The sequence below is a fragment of the Oncorhynchus nerka genome, linkage group LG6 (genome assembly GCF_034236695.1).
Source record: "Oncorhynchus nerka isolate Pitt River linkage group LG6, Oner_Uvic_2.0, whole genome shotgun sequence".
Classification (NCBI taxonomy): Eukaryota; Metazoa; Chordata; class Actinopteri; order Salmoniformes; family Salmonidae; genus Oncorhynchus; species Oncorhynchus nerka.
Genome location: NC_088401.1, coordinates 66,569,023 through 66,592,193, shown reverse-complemented (window position 1 = coordinate 66,592,193; position 23,171 = coordinate 66,569,023). Strand labels below are relative to the sequence as shown.

Genomic DNA, 23,171 nt, shown 5'->3' with positions numbered 1-23,171 from the left:
CTGTGTAGTATCATAGCATGGCTGTGTAGTATCATAGCATGGCTGTGTAGTATCATATAATGGTTGTTAACCAAGGTCGGCAGGTGACACGGTGTTTCCTCCGACACATTGGTGCGGCTGGCTTCCGGGTTGGATGCACGCTGTGTTAAGAAGCAGTGCGGCTTGGTTGGGTTGTGTTTCGGAGGACACATGGCTTTCGACCTTCGTCTCTCCCGAGCCCGTACGGGAGTTGTAGCGATGTGACAAGATAGTAATTACTAACAATTGGATACCACACAATTGGGGAGAAAGGGGGGTAAAAAAAAAAAAAAGTTATGTAGTAGAACAGAATGGTTATGTAGTAGAACAGAATGGTTATGTAGTAGAACAGAATGGTTATGTAGTAGAACCGAATGGTTATGTAGTAGAACGTAATGGCTGTGTAGTATCATATAATGGTTGTGTAGCATAACATAATGGTTGTGTAGTAGCATATAATGTTTGTGTGGTAGAACAGAATGGTTATGTAGTAGAACATAATGGCTGTGTAGTATCATAGCATGGATGTGTAGTAGAATAGCATGGCTGTGTAGTAGCATAGAATGGTTGCGTAGTGGCACATAATGGTTGTGCAGTAGAATATAATGGTGTTGTATAGTAGAATGGTTGTGTAGTAGAATAGCATGGTTGTGTAGTAGAACAGAATTGTTGTGTAGAAAACAGAATGGTTGTGTAGCAGAACAGAATGGTTGTGTAGCAGAACATAATGGTTGTGTAGCAGAACAGAATGGTTGTGTAGCAGAACATAATGGTTGTGTAGCAGAACAGAATGGTTGTGTAGCAGAACATAATGGTTGTGTAGCAGAACAGAATGGTTGTGTAGCAGAACATAATGGTTGTGTAGCAGAACATAATGGTTGTGTAGCAGAACAGAATGGTTGTGTAGCAGAACATAATGGTTGTGTAGCAGAACAGAATGTTTTTATTTTTTAAATATTTTTTTCACCTTTATTTAACCAGGTAGGCAAGTTGAGAACAAGTTCTCATTTACAATTGCGACCTGGCCAAGATAAAGCAAAGCAGTTCGACACAGAGTTACACATGGAGTAAAACAAACTTAGTCAATAATACAGTATAAACAAGTCTATATACGATGTGAGCAAATGAGGTGAGATAAGGGAGGTAAAGGCAAAAAAAAGGCCATGGTGGCAAAGTAAATACAATATAGCAAGTAAAACACGGAATGGTAGATTTGCAGTGGAAGAATGTGCAAAGTAGAAATAAAAATAATGGGGTGCAAAGGAGCAAAATAAATAAATAAATTAAATAAATACAGTAGGGAAAGAGGTAGTTGTTTGGGCTAAATGATAGATGGGCTATGTACAGGTGCAGTAATCTGTGAGCTGCTCTGACAGTTGGTGCTTAAAGCTAGTGAGGGAGATAAGTGTTTCCAGTTTCAGAGATTTTTGTAGTTTGTTCCAGTCATTGGCAGCAGAGAACTGGAAGGAGAGGCGGCCAAAGAAAGAATTGGTTTTGGGGGTGACTAGAGAGATGTACCTGCTGGAGCGTGTGCTACAGGTGGGAGATGCTATGGTGACCAGCGAGCTGAGATAAGGGGGGACTTTACCTAGCAGGGTCTTGTAGATGACATGAAGCCAGTGGGTTTGGCGACGAGTATGAAGCGAGGGCCAGCCAACGAGAGCGTACAGGTCGCAATGGTGGGTAGTATATGGGGCTTTGGTGACAAAACGGATGGCACTGTGATAGACTGCATCCAATTTGTTGAGTAGGGTATTGGAGGCTATTTTGTAAATGACGTTGCCGAAGTCGAGGATAGGTAGGATGGTCAGTTTTACAAGGGTATGTTTGGCAGCATGAGTGAAGGATGCTTTGTTGCGAAATAGGAAGCCAGTTCTAGATTTAACTTTGGATTGGAGATGTTTGATGTGGGTCTGGAAGGAGAGTTTACAGTCTAACCAGACACCTAGGTATTTGTAGTTCTCCACGTATTCTAAGTCAGAGCCGTCCAGAGTAGTGATGTTGGACAGGCGGGCAGGTGCAGGCAGCGATTGGTTGAAGAGCATGCATTTAGTTTTACTTGTATTTAAGAGCAATTGGAGGCCACGGAAGGAGAGTTGTATGGCATTGAAGCTTGCCTGGAGGGTTGTTAACACAGTGTCCAAAGAAGGGCCAGAACTATACAGAATGGTGTCGTCTGCGTAGAGGTGGATCAGAGACTCACCAGCAGCAAAAGCGACATCATTGATGTATACAGAGAAGAGAGTCGGTCCAAGAATTTAACCCTGTGGCACCCCTATAGAGACTGCCAGAGGTCCGGACAGCAGACCCTTCGATTTGACACACTGAACTCTATCTGAGAAATAGTTGGTGAACTAGGCGAGGCAATCATTTGAGAAACCAAGGCTGTCGAGTCTGCCGATGAGGATGTGGTGATTGACAGAGTTGAAAGCCTTGGCCAGATCAATTAATATGGCTGCACAGTAATGTTTCTATCGATGGCGGTTAAGATATCGTTTATGACCTTGAGCGTGGCTGAGGTGCACCCATGACCAGCTCTGAAACCAGATTGCATAGCAGAGAAGGTATGGTGAGATTCGAAATGGTCAGTAATCTGTTTGCTGACTTGGCTTTCGAAGACCTTAGAAAGCAGGGTAGGATAGATATAGGTCTGTAGCAGTTTGGGTCAAGAGTGCCCCCCCCCTTTGAAGAGGGGGATGACCGCAGCTGCTTTCCAATCTTTGGGAATCTCAGACGACACGAGAGGTTGAACAGGCTAGTAATAGGGGTGGCAACAATTTCGGCAGATAATTTTAGAATGAAAGGGTCCAGATTGTCTAGCCTGGCTGATTTGTAGGGGTCCAGATTTTGCAGCTCTTTCAGAACATCAGCTGACTGGATTTGGGAGAAGGAGAAATGGGGAAGGCTTGGGCGAGTTGCTGTGGGGGGTGCAGTGCTGTTGACCGGGGTAGGAGTAGCCAGGTGGAAAGCATGGCCAGCTGTAGAAAAATGCTTATTGAAATGCTCAATTATGGTTGATTTATCAGTGGTGACAGAGTTTCCTATCTTCAGTGCAGTGGGCAACTGGGAGGAGGTGCTCTTATTCTCCATGGACTTTACAGTGTCCCAGAACTTTTTTGAGTTAGTGTTGCAGGAAGCAAATTTCTCCTTGAAAAAGCTAGCCTTGGCTTTTCTAACTGCCTGTGTATAATGGTTTCTAGCTTACCTGAACAGCTGCATATCACGGGGGCTGTTCGATGCTAATGCAGAACGCCATAGGATGTTTTTGTGTTGGTTAAGGGCAGTCAGGTCTGGGGAGAATCAAGGGCTATATCTGTTCCTGGTTCTAAATTTCTTGAATGGGGCATGCTTATTTAAGATGGTTAGGAAGGCATTTAAAAAAAATACCCAGGCATCCTCTACTGACGGGATGAGATCAATATCCTTCCAGGATACCCCGTCCAGGTCGATTAGAAAGGCCTGCTCGCTGAAGTGTTTCAGGGAGCGTTTGACAGTGATGAGTGGAGGTCGTTTGACCGCTGACCCATTACGGATGCAGGCAATGAGGCAGTGATCGCTGAGATCTTGGTTGAAGACAGCAGAGGTGTATTTAGAGGGCAAGTTGGTTAGGATGATATCTATAAGGGTGCCTATGTTTACAGCTTTGGGGTGGTACCTGGTAGGTTCATTGATAATTTGTGTGAGATTGAGGGCATCAAGCTTAGATTGTAGGATGGCTGGGGTGTTAAGCATGTTCCAGTTTAGGTCGCCTAGCAGCACGAGCTCTGAAGATAGATGGGGGGCAATCAGTTCACATATGGTGTCCAGAGCACAGCTGGGGGCAGAGGGTGGTTTATAGCAGGCGGCAACGGTGAGAGACTTGTTTTTAGAGAGGTGGATTTTTAAAAGTAGAAGTTCAAATTGTTTGGGTACAGACCTGGATAGTAGGACAAAACTCTGCAGGCTATCTTTGCAGTAGATTGCAACACCGCCCCCTTTGGCAGTTCTATCTATTTCAGAATTTTTGGTGGTCTTCCTAAGCCAGGATTCAGACACAGCTAGAACATCCGGGTTGGCAGAGTGTGCTAAAGCATGGAAAAAATAATGGTTGTGTAGCAGAACAGAATGGTTGTGTAGCAGAACAGAATGGTTGTGTAGCAGAACAGAATGGTTGTGTAGCAGAACAGAACGTTGTGTAGCAAAATATAATTGTTGTGTAGTAGAATATAAGGATTTTATACTACAATTGAATGGTTTTGTGATTTTGTAGTAGAAAATAATGGTTGTGTACTAGAATATAATGGTTTTGTTGTAGAATACAATGGTTTTGTGGTTTTGTAGTAGAATATAATGGTTGTGTACTAGAATATAATGGTTGTGTACTAGAATATAATGGTTGTGTACTAGAATATAATGGTTTTGTACTAGAATATAATGGTTTTGTACTAGAATATAATGTTTGTGTACTAGAATAGAATGGTTTTGTACTAGAATAGAATGGTTGTGGACTATAATCAAATGGTTGTGTACTAGAATCTAATGGTTGAGTACTAGAATAGAATGGTGGTGTACTAGAATAGAATGGTTGTGTGCTAGAATATAATGGTTGTGTACTAGCATTGAACAGACGGTTGCAGTTTTCTCTGTTTATACTGTTTCAATTTGACAGTTAGATATGTCCTCTAAATTGCTGTAATGTACCTTATCCATGTTGTTTTGCAACACACACACACACACATACTGGAACTTCTCCCATCCCACAACCAATCTGCGTCTCACCTCTCCCTCCACAGCAACGACTGTTCCAGCTGGGGCCTGGTGATTTTTGATTGGCTGTGCCCAAGCCGGGGCTTTTGTTTTGGCCCTTGCTTGTTATTATTATGTATCTTGTTTGTCAATCACCCTGCAGCCATCGCCTGCCTGCCATTTCTAAACATGGCTCTCATCCATATGCATGGGCCCCTCATTACCTGGACTTGCCTTGCTCCTTGGCGGCAGAACTGCAGGGCCTCCGCAGATGCAGCCGTGCCAGCCTTTGTTCCTGCAGGACTAACAACAACAGGTGACTGGAGCAAGCCTTCCGTATTGTTCCCCGGCTTGGCCATCATTTGCATGGTGTAAAGTGCAAACGTGGGACAGGACGATAAGTATGGCCATGCATCGGGCCCATTGGATTACCGCTTAAGCAGGAAAAGCTGTAAAAAGCCGGTTCCTCCCTCGAGCTTAATTGAAGCCTTATTTTGGCACGCAGTACCATATCCCCCTTTTCCTGCATCAAATGCTAATTCAACAATGAAATGCGAAATACATTATGCTGATCAAGGAGGCTTGGAGGAAAACAAAACACAAAGGGACTGGATGGAAGGTTGAAGTGGTGGGGAGGCTGGGCTGCTTCAACAGGGATGATGGAGAAGGTTAAAGTGGTGGGGAGGCTGGGCTGCTTCAACAGGGATGATGAAGGTTAAAGTGGTGGGGAGGCTGGGCTGCTTCAACAGGGATGATGGATTAGGATAAAGTGGTGGGGAGGCTGGGCTGCTTCAACAGGGATGATGGAGAAGGTTAAAGTGGTGGGGAGGCTGGGCTGCTTCAACAGGGATACGATGTCTCCATGTACAACATTGGGTCCCAGGGCTGTGACCAGGTCTATAACCAGGGCTGTGACTAGGGTTATAACCAGGGCTGTGACCAGGGCTGTGACTAGGGTTGTAACCAGGGCTGTGACCAGGACTGTAACCAGGGCTGTGACCAGGACAGTAACCAGGGCTGTGACCAGGACAGTAACCAGGGCTGTGACCAGGACTGTAACCAAGGCTGTGACCAGGACTGTAACCAAGGCTGTGACCAGGACTGGAACCAAGGCTGTGACCAGGACTGGAACCAGGGCTGTGACCGGGGCTCAGGTACAGTGCTTCGTGTCCCTTTGTGTTCTAGTTGAAATGTTGCTCTGGAAAACACGGGCACTTGGGCAAGGGCACACACGCACCACAGACACACACACACACATACACCGTCGTGGGTCAGTGCTGCATTGTATAATGGACAGCTACATTAGCTAGAGTGTATGCAGTAGACCCATTCAGACACACATAAAGCTGTATGAATCAGAACTTAGTGTTTTCTTATTGGAGCTAAACTTTCTTTATCTCAGTGACAGATGGCAAATGAATCTGGGAGAAACATATTCAGATGGCACATTATTCTCCAGACAAACTCATATAATTTCAGTCCGGAATAATAGCTTTCTTCAATTGAGTTTATTTGATTAAGTAATGGTCATATCAACCTTCAATACTGTGTTAAGATCTATCAAAGTGAAATAATTGTATTGCCACAGTGACACAGGTAATATGTGTTTCATCTCAATCCTCTCTGGAGAAGTGGAGATGTCGCCTATGTGAAAGCCTCACCTTCTTGTGAGCTTCAGACATAGATGATGTACACTTTAACAAGGTTCTACTGTCTGTCACCTTTATAATGACTAACTAGGACAGATTGGTCAGGAGTTGGGGGCATGACCTGTGGGGCTAACAGCTAGGAGGAGATGAGAGCATGACCTGTGGGGCTAACAGTGAGGAGGGGCATGGGGGTATGACCTGTGGGGCTAACAGCTAGGGGGACATGGGGGTATGGCCTGTGGGGCTAACAGCAAGGGGGACATGGGGGTATGACCTGTGGGGCTAACAGCAAGGGGGACATAAGGGTATGACCTGTGGGGCTAACAGCTAGGGGGACATGGGGGCATGACCTGTGGGGCTAACAGCGAGAGGGGACATGGGGGTATGACCTGTGGGGCTAACAGCAAGGGGGACATAAGGGTATGACCTGTGGGGCTAACAGCTAGGGGGACATGGGGGTATGACCTGTGGGGCTAACAGCTAGGGGGACATGGGGGTATGACCTGTGGGGCTAACAGCTAGGGGGACATGGGGGTATGGCCTGTGGGGCTAACAGCAAGGGGGGACATGGGGTATGACCTGTGGGGCTAACAGCAAGGGGGACATAAGGGTATGACCTGTGGGGCTAACAGCTAGGGGGACATGGGGGCATGACCTGTGGGGCTAACAGCGAGAGGGGACATGGGGGTATGACCTGTGGGGCTAACAGCAAGGGGGGACATGGGGGTATGACCTTTGGGGCTAACAACTACGGGGAGATGGGGAATGACCTGTGGGGCTAACAGCGAGAGGGGACATGACCTGTGGGGCCAACACCATGGGGGTCATGACCTGAGGGGGTGACGGGGGCATGACTCGTGGGGGAGAGGGGCATGACCTATGGGGGAGACTGGGGGAAAATGGAGGCATAACCTGTGAGGGAGACAGGAGGAGATGGGGACATGGCCTGTGGGGAGACGAGGGGAGTTGGGGGCATGACCTGAGGGGGAGATGTGGGCATGACTGGTGGGGCTAACAGCGAGGGGGAGATGGGGGCATGATCTGTCGGGCTAACAGCGATGGGGGAGATGGGGGCATGACCTGTGGGGCTAACAGCGATGGGGGAGATGGGGGCATGATCTGTGGGGCTAACAGCGAGGGGGGACATGGGCATATGACCTGTGAGGCTAACAGCGATGGGGGAGATGGGGGCATGATCTGTGGGGCTAACAGCGATGGGGGCATGATCAAATCAAATGTATTTATATAGCCCTTCGTACATCAGCTGATATCTCAAAGTGCTGTACAGAAACCCAGCCTAAAACCCCAAACAGCAAGCAATGCAGGTGTAGAAGCACGGTGGCTAGGAAAAACTCCCTAGAAAGGCCAAAACCTAGGAAGAAACCTAGAGAGGAACCAGGCTATGTGGGGTGGCCAGTCCTCTTCTGGCTGTGCCGGGTGGAGATTATAACAGAACATGGCCAAGATGTTCAAATAAAGCATGGTCGAATAATAATACGGCAGACCAGTTGAAACTGGAGCAGCAGCACGGCCAGGTGGACTGGGGACAGCAAGGAGTCATCATGTCAGGTAATCCTGGGGCATGGTGCTAGGGCTCAGGTCCTCCGAGAGAGAGAAAGGAGAGAATTAGAGAACGCACACTTAGATTCACACAGGACACCGAATAGGACAGGAGAAGTACTCCAGATATAACAAACTGACCCTAGCCCCCCGACACATAAACTACTGCAGCATAAATACTGGATGCTGAGACAGGAGGGGTCAGGAGACACTGTGGCCCCATCCGAGGACACCCCCGGACAGGGCCAAACAGGAAGGGGGGAGGCTCATGATCTGTGAGGCTAACAGTTATGGGGGAGATGGGCTCAGACTAAGGATTCAGGAGTTCCAGACAACACACAATTAAGATACATACTGTACGTATACATGCAGATATATCCATGCACGTACAGTGGGGCAAAAAAGTATTTAGTCAGCCACCAATTGTGCAAGTTCTCCCACTTAAAAAGATGAGAGAGGCCTGGAATCATAGGTACACTTCAACTATGACAGACAAAATTAGAAAAAAAATCCAGAAAATCACATTGTAGGATTTTTAATGAATGTATTTGCAAATTATGGTGGAAAATAAGTATTTGGTCACCTACAAAACAAGCAAGATTTCTGGCTTTCACAGACCTGTAACTTCTTCTTTAAGAGGCTCCTCTGTCCTCCACTCGTTACCTGTATTAATGGCACCTGTTTGAACTTGTTATCAGTATAAAAGACACCTGTCCACAACCTCAAACAGTCACACTCCAAACTCCACTAGGGCCAAGACCAAAGAGCTGTCAAAGGACACCAGAAACAAAGTTGTAGACCTGCACCAGGCTGGGAAGACTGAATCTGCAATAGGTATGCCGCTTGGTTTGAAGAAATCATCTGTGGGAGCAATTATTAGGAAATGGAAGACATACAAGACCACTGATAATCTCCCTCGATCTGGGGCTCCACGCAAGATCTCACCCTGTGGGGTCAAAATGATCACAAGAACGGTGAGCAAAAATCCCAGAACCACACGGGGGGACCTAATGAATGACCTGCAGAGAGCTGGGACCAAAGTAACAACGCCTACCATCAGTAACACACTACACCGCCAGGGACTCAAATCCTGCAGTGCCAGACGTGTCCCCCTGCTTAAGCCTGTACATATCCAGGCCCGTCTGAAGTTTGCTAGAGAGGATTTGGATGATCCAGAAGAAGATTGTGAGAATGTCATATGGTCAGATGAAACCAAAATATAACTTTTTGGTAAAAACTCAACTCGTCGTGTTTGGAGGACAAAGAATGCTGAGTTGCATCTAAAGAACACCATACCTACTGTGAAGCATGGGGGTGGAAACATCATGCTTTGGGGCTGTTTTTCTGCTAAGGGACCAGGACGACTGATCTGCGTAAAGGAAAGAATGAATGGGGCCATGTATTGAGTGAAAACCTCCTTCCATCAGCAAGGGCATTGAAGATGAAACGTGTCTGGGTCTTTCAGCATGACAATGATCCCAAACACACTGCCCGGGCAACAAAGGAGTGGCTTCGTAAGAAGCATTTCAAGGTCCTGGAGTGGCCTAGCCAGTCTCCAGATCTCAACCCCATAGAGAATCTTTGGAGGGAGTTGAAAGTTTGTGTTGCCCAGCAACAGCCCCAAAACATCACTGCTCTAGAGGAGATCTGCATGGAGGAATGGGCCAAAATACCAGCAACAGTGTGTGAAAACCTTGTGAAGACTTACAGAAAACGTTTGACCTCTGTCATTGCCAACAAAGGGTATATAACAAAGTATTGAGATAAACTTTTGTTATTGACCAAATACTTATTTTCCACCATAATTTGCAAATAAATTCATTAAAAATCATACAATGTGATTTTCTGGATTTGTTTTCTTCTAATTTTGTCTGTCATAGTTGAAGTGTACATATGATGAACATTACAGGCCTCATCTTTTTAAGTGGGAGAACTTGCACAATTGGTGGCTGACTAAATACTTTTTTGCCCCACTGTACATGCATGCAAGTACACACACACACAGACACACACACACAGTATCCTAAAGAGTTGTACAGTATATCCACCTGCTCAGAGAGTTGCTGTACAGTGCAGCGGTAATGTCTATGAGATCCCTCGATTCCTCTTCACAAACTCCGTGGTTAACGTAACTGTTCAGGTGTGCCCACACTTCAGAATCCTCCACTTGTATTTTGAAAAGGCAAACGTAATGTCACGCCAATGACTTTGGAATCTGTCACCCTTGTTCTCCGAATAGCAACCCTCAGTGAGAATCTGAGGTGTTTGTTGGCTTTGGAGTAAGTATCCTGGATTAGGTCTGAGTGATCTACTTTAGATTAGCCGGATGCCACCAGTTCAGTCTACAAAACTTGGTCAACATTTCTGCTTGTAAAGTAAAGAATAACACAGAAAGAATGTGAAAAGTACGTATGCCTTCTGTTGGTGCTGATGTTAGTTTTGGATTGACCATTTGCAGACTGGCAAAATATGCTCTGCAAATACTGTAGCTGATTGTTGAAATATATGTTTAAGGAATATCTGAATCCATGACCATTGGATTTCTACCACCTGTTTTAGCTGATGTACTTTGTAAATGTTGATAGCGGAGAAAGTGCACCTTTATTTACATTTGAAGGGTTTTATTGTTTAGTCAGGAGACAGACCGATGAAATTGAATGAGAACATATTTGTACACACTGGCTTAATTCCTCAATAATGAGATAGTCTACTGTCATTCAACTGGTCTATTAGGATGTGACGTGGAAGGCATCTGAAGTGACTCCATTTGTAATAGGCATACTACATTTGTCATGACGTGCCTCCTGGTAAAAAAAATAACAATAATTGGTCATTATGTTTTTTGTCAATTACTGGTATATTCAATCATACCAAACAAAAATGCCTTGTTTACATGTTTTTTCAGCACCTCATTTGTATACTAGATATACAAGACACATTGGGAGATTCATCTCATTCCATTATTCTTCCATAATCTGTTTTGAAAATTACCTGCAATTAGCTCCCCTAAAACTACATCAAACCATCACTTTTCCCACCTTTAAAGCATTGGAACTCTGAAACTCATAAAATATATAATTGGAAAAGCTCATGATTCAAATGAAAACGGATGTGGATACCTTTTCAGAATGGCTCTTGTTTGACTGCTCTTCAGTATCAAAATCTAACAGAGGCCTTTCAGCCGTTCAATGCGACTCTCTGTGGTACCGCAGTGGTAAGACGTCAGTCTGACAAAAGCCACATGCTCTGTCTGACGCTTCGCCAAAATCTGTCGGGAAAAAAATGATTAAAATGTGAAAATTGCATCTGTCAAACAGATCGAAAAACATCATCTTGCGGTCTTTGAATTGGAGGGGAAAAAATCTCAAATGTTTTGGTTGTCAGTCTCCAGCCAGATCGGTAGAGGAAAACAGGGAGTTCTTACCCACTGTATACATCTGTTGAGATTCCCCCTGATTCCTTTGATTCTAAAAACTTTATTGCTTGGAGAACATTTTGTATCGATTGTGCTGTTCCTGTGACTATCATTTGAGATTTGTTGATCTTCTCTTCAACTTCACTGTTGGGAATGTTCGCTGCCTGAAGAGAGAATCACAGGAGCCTGCAACATGAAAAGTTTAGTATTATAGAAAGGGAACAGTGGAGGCCATAGAAAGGGACCAGTGGAGGCCATAGAAAGGGACCAGTGGAGGCCATAGAAAGGGACCAGTGGAGGCCATAGAAAGGGACCAGTGGAGGCCATAGAAAGGGACCAGTGGAGGCCATAGAAAGTGGACATAGAAAGGTACCAGTGGAGGCCATAGATAGGGACCAGTGGAGGCCATAGATAGGGACCAGTGGAGGCCATAGAAAGGGACCAGTGGAGGCCATAGAAAGGGACCAGTGGAGGCCATAGAAAGGGACCAGTGGAGGCCATAGAAAGGGACCAGTGGAGGCCATAGAAAGGGACCAGTGGAGGCCATAGAAAGGGACCAGTGGAGGCCATAGAAAGGGACCAGTGGAGGCCATAGAAAGGGACCAGTGGAGGCCATAGAAAGGGAACAGTGGATAAATTGACCTGTGTACCCAGTGTGTCTACTTATTCTTCCAATCAGAAAAGTGAGTACTATTGACATGCCAAACAGTGTGTTATTGTCCACCTGTATGCTTTGTACGCTCTAAAGAAGCACATGATAGATGACAAAGAGAAACAAGACATGCCATCATATTAAATATTTTTTTCCGCAATATCACTTCTATATGTTTTTTAATTGGAGTATCAATGCTGGGAGACTGTTTCTCCACAGTTGTTCCTGTCCTATACAATACTATTCAATACAGTAGTTTCTTCCTACTAAAGAAAGACCATTAGTTTCCATGCTCATTCAAATCAAAGTGTATTTGTCACATGCACCGAACACAATGATTACTTACAGGCTCTAACCAATAGTGCAAAAAAGGTATTAGGTGAACAATGGGTAAGTAAAGAAATAAAACAACAGTAAAAAGACAGGCTATATATAGTAGAGGAGGTTACATACAGACACAGGTTAGTCAGGCTGATTGAGGTAGTATGGACATGTAGATATGGTTAAAGTGACTATGCATATGTGATGAACAGAGAGTAGCTTTAGTGTAAAAGAGGGGGTGGCGGGACACAATGCAGATAGCCCGGTTAGCCAATGTGCATTGGGCTTTGAGCAGTACAGAAAGTTACACACTATTTGTTGCTCTGTCTTGACGTCATTAGGGATTTCACCAGTCTCCAGGAGCCCAAATGAGCGTTCGGTGACTGTAACAGCCCTCCAATAATCTCCCCCAGATGCCGAGTGTGTCTGTATGTGTGTCTGTCTGGAGGCCTGCCGGGAAGGGTCTGGCATAGCCTCATCTAGCACCGGTTTTGACAGAACTACACATATGGCGACGCCTTTGTGTCAATTACCGTCTATGGGGGCTGCTGATAATTAACTAGATGACAGACAAATGAAATAACAATTACACTGAGAAATTCCATCTCCAATTCAAACTCTTTACCTCAACCTAGCAGCTTCAGTCGGTGAAGAAAGTATTGGAGACAACATCGGAAACGGTCGCAGACAAGGCCACAACACACTTTAATTTTCTGTCTCTTCTTAACGAGCTGCGGCAGAGGAAAACAACACCAATAATCAGATTCTGGGAGCATTAGAGATGATGACTGCTGAGGCTGAATGGTTTCGCTGCTGTGTTATTGCATTTCATTCTGAATCAACGATACGTCGTTGAGGAGGACTTTGTTCTTCAACCCAGGGTTAAGTTCCTCAGACTTGGAAGAGAGGAGAAGAGGAAATAGACATTCATAATCCCTCTTCACGTGGCGGTGGATCTTTGGTGCTCCGTTGTGGTCCTGTTTCTGCGAGGCCCTTAAAGCTCTCCAAACCAGTTTGTTTATGTACCATGGGAAGACAATAAAGTGGAGTGGCAGTTTGAATTTCCAGATTTCATTTATTTCCTCTACACACGTCGCGTAATGTTTCCGTAATCTTCTTTTGAATTGGGTTGAAGCATTTTGGAGGATTCTTGAACAGGTTATTTTCTGGTTTGCACTTTCAAAATAACTGGGTTAATAATAGTGTTTTGCACAATAAGATGTGGGTTATAAACTGTGACCAAGCTTGTGCTTGCATTTGCTTTCTTTTTCGCTGCAAGGTGGTTGACATCGGTTATCCAAATAATTGTTTTAATAATTATCTATCAAATATGCCATTTTCCTGAAAGACAATAATTGACTTCTATAATGTCTAATAATCAGTAAGGAAGCAGTGATCAGCAGCTGCACTACAGAGATGAACACATTGGAGTGACTGTTCAATAATCAATAAGGGTTTCTGCCTGAAAGGTCAAGAGCAAATAATTAGCTGTCTCTATTTTTGTCTGGAAAGTACCAAATGGCACTCTATTCCGTATATTGTGCACTACTTTTAACCAGGGCTCATAGGGCAATTTGGGACGCATCCTAGGTGTTTATAATGCACCCCAACTCCGGAACAATTAAAGAAAACACATATTGTTAGTGAGATCTTTGGAATAACACTGACACCGTTGGAAGCCCCATCATTAGTACACATCACCATACACTTTTTTGGGGGGGAGAATGTCATGTCATGTCCATTCTATGTGCTGTTTCCCAATTGATGTACACTATGATCAACAGCCTTCATTATTGAATTATAATGAGGCTACATAACTGGGCCACACTTCTTTTCTCTAATTGGGAGAACATTCAGTGGCTAATATAGAAGCAACACACATTTTAATATAACTGTTGCAGACCACACTAGAACTGACAAACTCCACACTATTTATTTCCAACTTGGTTGGTTTCTATACTTTTGAATCCATGGGGGAAGGGGAGAGATGTCATCATTAGTGGACAGTAGAGCCTGGCCAGTGACGGCTCATGGCTGTTCCGTTCCAGGGCAGTGGTCAGTGTGTGTGTGTCCTGGCCTGGTCATGTGACAGAGTGCCAGCCTGCTGTCTAAATTAGGGGAGCTAATGGGCACATCTAATCCCACTCTTTCTCCTCCTCTTTTTGTTCCTCCTCTTCCTCATATTTCTCATCCTCATCTTTCTCCTCTTTCTCTTCATCTTTCTCCTCTTTCTCTTCATCTTTCTCCTCTTTCTCTTCTTTCTCTTCCATCTTTCCGAGAAGTTGAAAAAAGGTAGCTATGCTTCATTGAATTTATTCAACTGACCTTTCCATGCACAATTAACATTTAATGGGAAATTAAGATTTTCTCCTCTTCCTCCTGCTCATCTTCCTCACTGTTTGGACCTGTATGATAATTGTAAAGCTCGACTTTGGCTTTCTGAAAGTCAAATTCTATTTAAAAACTGAAGTTACTAGGTTAATCTTATTTATAAATGGTAAATTGCCATGTTTTCCAAGGAAGATGATGCAAACCGACAAAGTCGGAATGAAAGTCTCCATTAATCGCCAGCGTTATTACGTGTTTGAACTGTGGTTCGCTGGAGCTCTTACTGAAGTTGTTCCCATTGAGGTAAATAAATGGATACAGCAGCAAGAGCACTAGATTACCTGACCTTTTCCTACTCATCCTCCTACCTGCCGCTTCTCCTCTTTGTATTCCCATAGAAACAGTTAGTGTGCTAATTCCAAGATAAATGTAGATATGCAATGTTTGTCTGGACCATGTCTGTTCCCTGCGGTGACGCTTATCTTGAAAGTACTGAATGTATGCAAAAATATCTCATACCATCCACGCTCTGATGTACTGTACTGGTGTTTGTATGGAACCTTCCGATAATGATTCTAGCTTGGTGCTGTGTGGATGTTCCCAGTGCTGGGTCTTGATTCTAGCTTGGTTTTGTAGAGTCTTTTGTCTCCAAGCTGCCTGAGTGTTCTTTCAGGTGCATTTTGGTGTCCCTGCGGAGGCGAGCAGGGGGCAAACTGTACTGACAGGAGCTGTGTGTGTATATGCTTTTTGTGTCCGTAGGTGTCCATGAATCTGTGTCCTTTAAAATGTTTAAATCCTTCTAGACTGTAATGTGATTTTTGGATTCAAATAAAGCATTTAAATGTGTCTCTGTGTGTCTTTTACAGAACCTGATAAAGAACCTACCAGAGCAGAAGGAGCTGAGCGCTCTGGCAGAACTGAAGAATGAGTACGAGGACCTATGTGAGCCTGAACAGTTTGGCATTGTGGTGAGTTGGTCTTACAAAATATACCCTGTTTTACACACACTTACCTACATACCTACAGAGGAAAGGTTTTTCAATTGGTTATTGATAAGGATAGATCCCTCTCTCACTCCCCCTCTCTATCTCTCTCTCTCACCCCCTCTCTCCCCTTCTCTCACCCTCTCGATATTTCTCTCTCCCCCTCTATCTCTTTCCCCACTCTCACTCTCACCCACTCTCTCCTTCCCTCGTATTCCAGTGCACCAAACACTACCTACTCTTATAACCACTCCCCTTTCCTCTCTTTCAATTCTGTTCCCTTTCTTTTTGTCACACAGCAGACCCCCACCCTTTCTTTTCTTGCTACTTCACACACCATTATATGTCAAGCTCTTCATTAATGAAGGAGGTTAGTGTAGGGCCAAGACAGTAGGGAGGGGACTAGGAAATTAGGAATAGGACCATTGAGAGAGCAATTGGGGAATAGAAAAAGACGGCCTTGAGGCTTTATGCATTATCAGACCTATTCAATATCTTAAAGAGCAAGAACGTTTCATAACAAGTCCGATATGGTAGCCTGCTCTTTGACTGACAGAAGCCATGATTTTGATAAATAATAAAGTGCGAAACTTGATTTCAATATAGTAGCTTAATTATGTGTCCTTGTGTTGTGAAAGTCACAGTGTCATTCCTGGCCGAAACAAATTCCAACTTCTGGCATAAACCGTCAATATTGCCTAGTGATAAAATCATAGCCTTGGGCTTTGGATTCTCTGTAATAAAGTTAGTGCACTCTACTTCATAGTGAAGTCAGAACAGCTCAATGTTACACTCCAAGCCACTATAAGTGATTTAGTATGGTTGCCTCAAGCGCTAGCTGTAGTTGATGCTGAGGTTATACTTTAGCCTACAGTTGTATTTTTACGGTTTCTACAGAGTCATGCAGAAGTGAGTCTAAAGTGACTTTATTGTTTTATCTTACAATTACTTTTTTTATACCACATTGATTTATCCAGAGCACATTATCATAGTACATTCCAGAAAACTTTATACATGTATATTTAGCTATATCTTTACATTTTCTTGTCAGTTTTACTCCTCCAGTTCGTTGTCTGAAAGATATTATTTTCAGTTAACCTAATGGGTTAAAAATAATATGATAACGTTAAATTGGGGTAGACCTGCAAATCAGTTTGTATCCATTCAGTAAAACTGGGTGGTGTCTATGTACCTGTAGCTCTTTGAGGATGTAATGAAGCAAGTTCCCCCATGATATCTATCGTAGAGCAATCGTGGAAATATCGTGGAAATCCTGCTGGTGAGGCTACCTCATCAGGACCACCACGACACACAGAGGCTTCTGAGGGAAATAAGTCACTTTCACCCGTCACTGCTGCTAGAGCCGCCACTCCCTCTAGAGCCACCGCTCCCTCTAGAACCGCCGCTCCCGCTAGAGCCGCCCCTCCCTCTAGAGCCGCCTCTCCCGCTAGAGCCACCTCTCCCTCTAGAGCCGCCGCTCCCGCTAGAGCCGCCGCTCCCGCTAGAGCCGCCATTCCCGCTAGAGCCGCCGCTGCCGCTAGAGCCGCCGCTGCCGCTAGAGCCGCCGCTGCCGCTAGAGCCGCCGCTCCCCCTAGAGCCGCCGCTCCCCCTAGAGCCGCCGCTCCCCCTAGAGCCGCCGCTCACCCTAGAGCCGCAGCTCACCCTAGAGCCACCGCTCCCGTTAGAGCCGCCGCTCTATATATACTCACAATATGGGGCGCCAGGGTAGCCTAGTGGTTAGAGTGTTGGACTAGTAACCGGAAGGTTGCAAGTTCAAACCCCCGAGCTGGCAAGGTACAAATCTGTTGTTCTTCCCCTGAACAGGCAGTTAACCCACTGTTCCTAGGCCGTCATTGTGGCATGTTAGTGGAAGTTGTCGCACCGGCACATCTCTCAACTGCTGACTATACAGACATTTGCATTAGAGCTCTGCAATGCCACATTGGCCACACATTAAACAACATATAACTTCTACATACTTAGGACTTCATAGAGCCTTCATAAACCCTACGTAGGCTCGCTAAACTTTTCAAAACCAAATATTGTCATGTTTGTCCTAGATGAGCTCTGTGAAGCTGCTGCGCTCACGCCTCAACGGAATCCTTTTCAAGCTGACCTTCGAGGAGCAGGTGAACAACATCCGTCCGGACATCATGAATGTGACGTTCGCCTGCGAGGAGGTGAAGAAGAGTGACAGCTTCAGCAAGCTGCTGGAGATGGTGTTGCTGGTTGGCAACTACATGAACGCTGGCTCCCGGAATGCCCAGACATTTGGCTTCAACATCAGCTTCCTCTGCAAGGTAGGTACTGCAAGGACAGTATGAGTTCATCCTCACCCTTTTCAGACATTCAGCTTTTTTCTCTCTCTCTCTGACTGTCTCTCATTCTCTCTGACTCTCTCCCTTTCTCACTCTCTGATTGTCTCTCTCTGTATCTCTTGCCCTCTCCCTCTTTCTATCGGTCTCTCTTGCCCTCACCCTCTTTCTCTCTGTCTCTCTTGCCCTCTCCCTCTTTCTCTCTGTGTCTCTTGCCCTCTCCCTCTTTCTCTCTGTCTCTCTTGCCCTCTCCCTCTTTCTCTCTCTGACTGTCTCACTCTCTTTAACTGTCTCTCTCTCTCTGACTGTCTCTCTCTCTCTGACTGTCTCTCTCTCTCTGACTGTCTCTCTCTCTCTGACTGTCTCTCTCTCTCTCTGACTGTCTCTCTCTCTCTGACTGTCTCTCACTCTCTTTGACCGTCTCTCGCTCTCTGACTCTCTCTCTTTCTCACTCTGACTGTCTATCTCTTTCCCGCTGTCCCTCTCTCTTTCTCTCAATTCAATTTCAATTCATTTTCAATTTAAGGGCTTTATTGGCATGGGAAACACATGTTTATATTGCCAAAGCAAGTGAAATAGATAAACAAAATGTAAATACATTTAAAAAATATACAGTAAACATTACACTCACAATAGTTCCAAAATAATAAATAACACTCATATTATGTCTATATACAGTGCTGTAATGATGTGCAAATAGTTAAAGTACAAAAGGGAAAATAAATAAAACAAATATATACAGGTTGTATTTACAATGGTGTTTGTTCTTCACTTGTTGCCCTTTTATTGTGGCAACATGTCACAGAATTTTGATGCTGTGGTATTTCACCCAATAGATATGGGAGTTGATCAAAATTGGATTTGTTTTCAAATTCTTTGTGCGTCTGTGTAATCTGAGGGAAATATGTGTCTCTAATACGGTGCTGCATTTGGCAGGAGGTTAGGAAGTGCAGCTCAGTTTCCACCTCATTTTGTGGGCAGTGTGCACATAGCCTGTCTTCTCTTGAGAGCCAGGTCTGCCTTTGGCTGCCTTTCTCAATACCAAGGCTATGCTCATTGAGCCTGTACATAGACAGCAGAGCCCCGAGATCAGCTTGCTTAGGGGGCTCTTCTCCAGGTTAATTTCTCTGTTTGTGATGGCTTTGTTTTAGAAGGTTTGGGAATCACTTCCTTTTAGGTGGTTGTAGAATTGAATGACTCTTTTCTGAATTGTGATAATTAGCAGGTATCGGCCTAATTATGCTCTGCATGCATGCATTTGGTGTTTTACATTTTTGCAGAATTCTGCATGTGGAGTCTCAATTTTGTGAATTCTTGGTTGGTGAGAAAACCCCAGACCTCACAACCATAAAGGGCAATGGGTTCTATAACTGATTCAAGTGTTTTTAGCCATATCCTAATTGGTATGTCGAATTTTATGTTCCTTTTGATGGCATAGAAGACACTTGTTGCCTTGTCTCTCAGATTGTTCATAGCTTTGTGGAAGTTACCTGTGCTCATAGCGCTCATGTTTGGGCCGAGGTACACTACCGTTCAAATGTTTGGGGTTACTTAGATGTCACTTGTTTTTTAAAGAAAATCACATTATTTTCCATTAAAATAACATCAAATTGATCAGAAATACAGTGTAGACATTGTTAATGTTTTAAATGACTAGCACAGCTGTTATGTTAGCACAGCTGAAAACTGTTGTACTGATTAAAGAAGCAATAAAACTGCCTAGAAGGCCAGCCTCCCGGAGTCACCTCTTCACTGTTGACGTTGAGACTGGTGTTTTGCGGGTACTATTTATTGAAGTTGCCAGTTGAGGACTTGTGAGACGTCTGTTTCTCAAACTAGACACTCTAATGTACTTGTCCTCTTGCTCATTTGTGCACCGAGGCCTCCCACTTGTCTTTCTATTCTGGTTAGAGCCAGTTTGCGCTGTTCTATGATGGGAGTAGTACACAGCGTTGTAAGAGATCTTCAGTTTCTTGGCAATTTTTCGCATGGAAGGGTCTTCATTTCTCAGAACAAGAATAGACTCACAAGTTACAGAAGAAGGTTATTTTAGTAACTTTGTTTCTGGCCATTTTGAGCCAGTAATCGAACTCACAAATGCTGATGCTCCAGATACTCAACTTGTCTAAAGACGGACATTTTTATTGCTTTTTTAGTCAGAACAACAGATCAATTTGATGTTATTTTAATGGACAAAAATGGTGCTTTTCTTTAAAAAAAAGGACATTTCTAAGTGACCCCAAGCTTTTGAACAGTAGTGCATGTATAGTTTTTTGTGTGCTCTATGCCAACAGTGTCTAGATGGAATTTGTATTTGTGGTCCTAGCAACTGGACATTTTTTATGGCACCATTATTTTTGTCTTATTGAGATTTACTGTCAGGGACCAAGGTCTGGCAGAATCTGTGCAGAAGATCTAGGTGCTGCTGTAAGCCCTCCTTGCTTGGGGACGGAAGCACCAGATCATCAGTAGACATTTGACTTCCGATTCTAGTAGGGTGAGGCCGTGTACTAATCCCTTTGCCCTGTGGAAAGAAATGTATGTTGTTTTATTTTGCCAATGTTAATCGCACACCTGTTTTTGGATTGTATTTAGTCATATGTTTTTCACCCAACACTGCTTTCCATCAATTTGTATAGCAGGCCATCATGCCAAATTGAGTCAAAATATTTTTGGGGAAATCAACAAAGCATGAGAAGACTGACTTTGTTTTGGTTTGTTTGTTTGTCAATTAGTGTGTGCACGGTGAATATGTGCTCTGTGGTATGGTAATTTGGTAAAAAGCCAATTTGACATTTGCTCAGTACATTGTTTTCACTGAGGAAATGTACGAGTCTGCTGTTAATGATAATGCAGAGTATTTTCCCAAGGTTGCTGTTGCTTCATATCCCACGATAGTTATTGGGGTCAAATTTGTCTCTACTTTTGTGGATTGGGGTGATCAGTCCTTTGTTCCAAATATTGGGGAAGATGCCAGAGCTGAGGATTATGTTAATGACTTTAAGTATAGCCAATTGGAATTTGTGGTCTGTATATTTTATCATTTCATTGAGGATACCATCAACCACAGGCCTTTTTGGGTTGGAGGGTTTGTATTTTGTCATGTAGTTCATTCAATGCAATTGGAGAATCCATTGTCTTCTAGTAGTCTTTAATAGTTGATTCTAGGATTTTTTTTCAATCATGTATATTTTTTTGATGTTTGTTCTTTATTATAGAGCCAAAACGATTGGAGAAGTGATTTATCCACACATCTCCGTTTTGGATAGATAACTCTTTGTGTTGTTGTTTTCACATTTTCCCAGAAGTGGTTAGATTCTATGGATTCTTCAATTACATTGAGCTGATTTCTGACGTGCTGTTCCTTCTTTTTCCGTAGTGTATTTCTGTATTGTTTTAGTGATTCACCATAGTGAAGGCGTAGGCTCAGGTTTTCTGGGTCTCTATGTTTTTGATTTGGATAGGTTTCTCAATTTCTTTCTCAGGTTTTTGCATTCTTCGTCAAACCATTTGTCATTGTTGTTAATTTTCTTAGGTTGTCTGCTTAGATTTGATAGGGAAGCTCAGATGTGTATTATACTGTTTAGGTTTTCTACTGCTAATTTTACATCTTCACTATTACAGTGAAACATTTTTGTCCAAGAAATTGTCTAGAAGGGATTGATTTTGTTGTTGACTGTTTGTTTTTTGGTAGATTTCCACACTAATTCCCTTCCATCAATAGTATTTCTTAATATTATTAATTTCCTTTGACTTTGATAACTCATGATTGAGCATATCTTTGTTCAGGTTGAGTAGGATTTTGCTGTGATCTGATAGGGGTGTCAGTGGACTGACTGTGAACGCTTTAAGATACATTGGGTTGAGGACAGTGATAAAGTAGTCTACAGTACTACTGCTAAGAGATGAGCTATAGGTGTACCTACCAAAGGAGTCCACTCAAAGCCTACAATTGACTCTGTACATACCCAGCATCCGACAGAGCCCTCCACCTCCAAATCAATCCGGCTCCAGAGTACAGGCCTCAGTGTAACACTCATTCCTTCAATGATAAACGCGAATCCGACCATCACCCTGATCAGGCAAAACCACGACTCGTCAGTGAAGAGCACTTTTGGCCAGTCCTGTCTGGTACAGCGACGTTGGCTGTGATGTCTGGTGAGTACCTACCCGTCTTACAACAGGCCTACAAGCCCCCAGTCCAGCCTCTCTCAGCCTATTGCACACCGTCTGAACACTGATGTAGGGATTGTGCATTCCTGGTGTAACTTGGGCAGTTGTTGTTGCCATCCTGTACCTGTCCCGCAGGTGTGATGTTCGGCTGTACCGATCCTGTGCAGTTGTCGTTACATGTGGACACTGCGAGGACAATCAGCTGTCCGTCCTGTCTCCCTGTAGCAATGTCTTAGGCGTCTCACAGTACAGATATTGCCATTTATTGCCCTGGCTACATCTGCAGTCCTCATGCCTCCTTGCAGCATGCCTGTGGCATCTTTATGCAGATGAGCAGGGACCCTGGGCATCTCTCTTTTGGTGATTTTCAGAGTCAGTAGAAAGGCCTCTTTAGTGTCCTAAGTTTTCATAACTGTGACCTTAATTTCCTACCGTCTGAAAGCTGTTAGTGTCTTAACGACCGTTCCACAGGTGTAGGTTCATTAATTGTTTATGGTTCATTGAACAATCATGGGAAACAGTGTTTAAACCCTTTACAGTGAAGATCTGTGAAGTTATCTTTGAAAGACCGGGTCCTGAAAAAGGGACGTTTCTTTTTTTGCTGAGTTTAGGTACCACACATGAGTAAATTTTTCTTTGTTGAGATCATTTCCTTATTAGTTTCTAGCCAGATGTAAAATGTTCCTGTGTTGACTAATTTAATAGTGATTTAGGTCTGCTCTATACCAAATTAGCATATCCCCTGAGTCTCTTCCCTATTTCACACCTGGTATTTTGGTGGATGGGACTACTTGTAGGATGACAATGTCTCTATTTCCAATTTAATTGATGAAGTCTGGGGTCCTGCTCTTTAGGCAGACCTTGTATATTCCAGGATGGGTAAAAACTTTGTGTTCCATAGTGTTGTGTTTTTTTTGTGTGATTTGGGCCCGGACCACTCTCTCTCTCTTGCTTTCTCTGTCTTTTTCTCTGTCTCTGTTTCGCACATTGGTGATAGAGTAGAGTGCATGCCAACATCAGACACTTGCGTTG

At 43.9% G+C, this 23,171-nt stretch overlaps 1 protein-coding gene across 6 annotated transcripts in view; it reads left to right on the top strand.

Annotated features, from left to right (window-relative positions):
• The window catches only part of diaph2 (diaphanous-related formin 2), a 736,531-nt gene that overhangs the window by 392,530 nt on the left and 320,830 nt on the right, over positions 1-23,171 (top strand). For all 6 annotated transcript variants that reach the window (XM_029662409.2, XM_029662408.2, XM_029662405.2 and 3 more), the window contains 2 exons: positions 15,535-15,636; positions 17,712-17,951. In XM_029662409.2, coding sequence (XP_029518269.1) covers positions 15,535-15,636; positions 17,712-17,951 — 342 coding nt within the window. The remainder of the gene's footprint in view (positions 1-15,534; positions 15,637-17,711; positions 17,952-23,171) is intronic.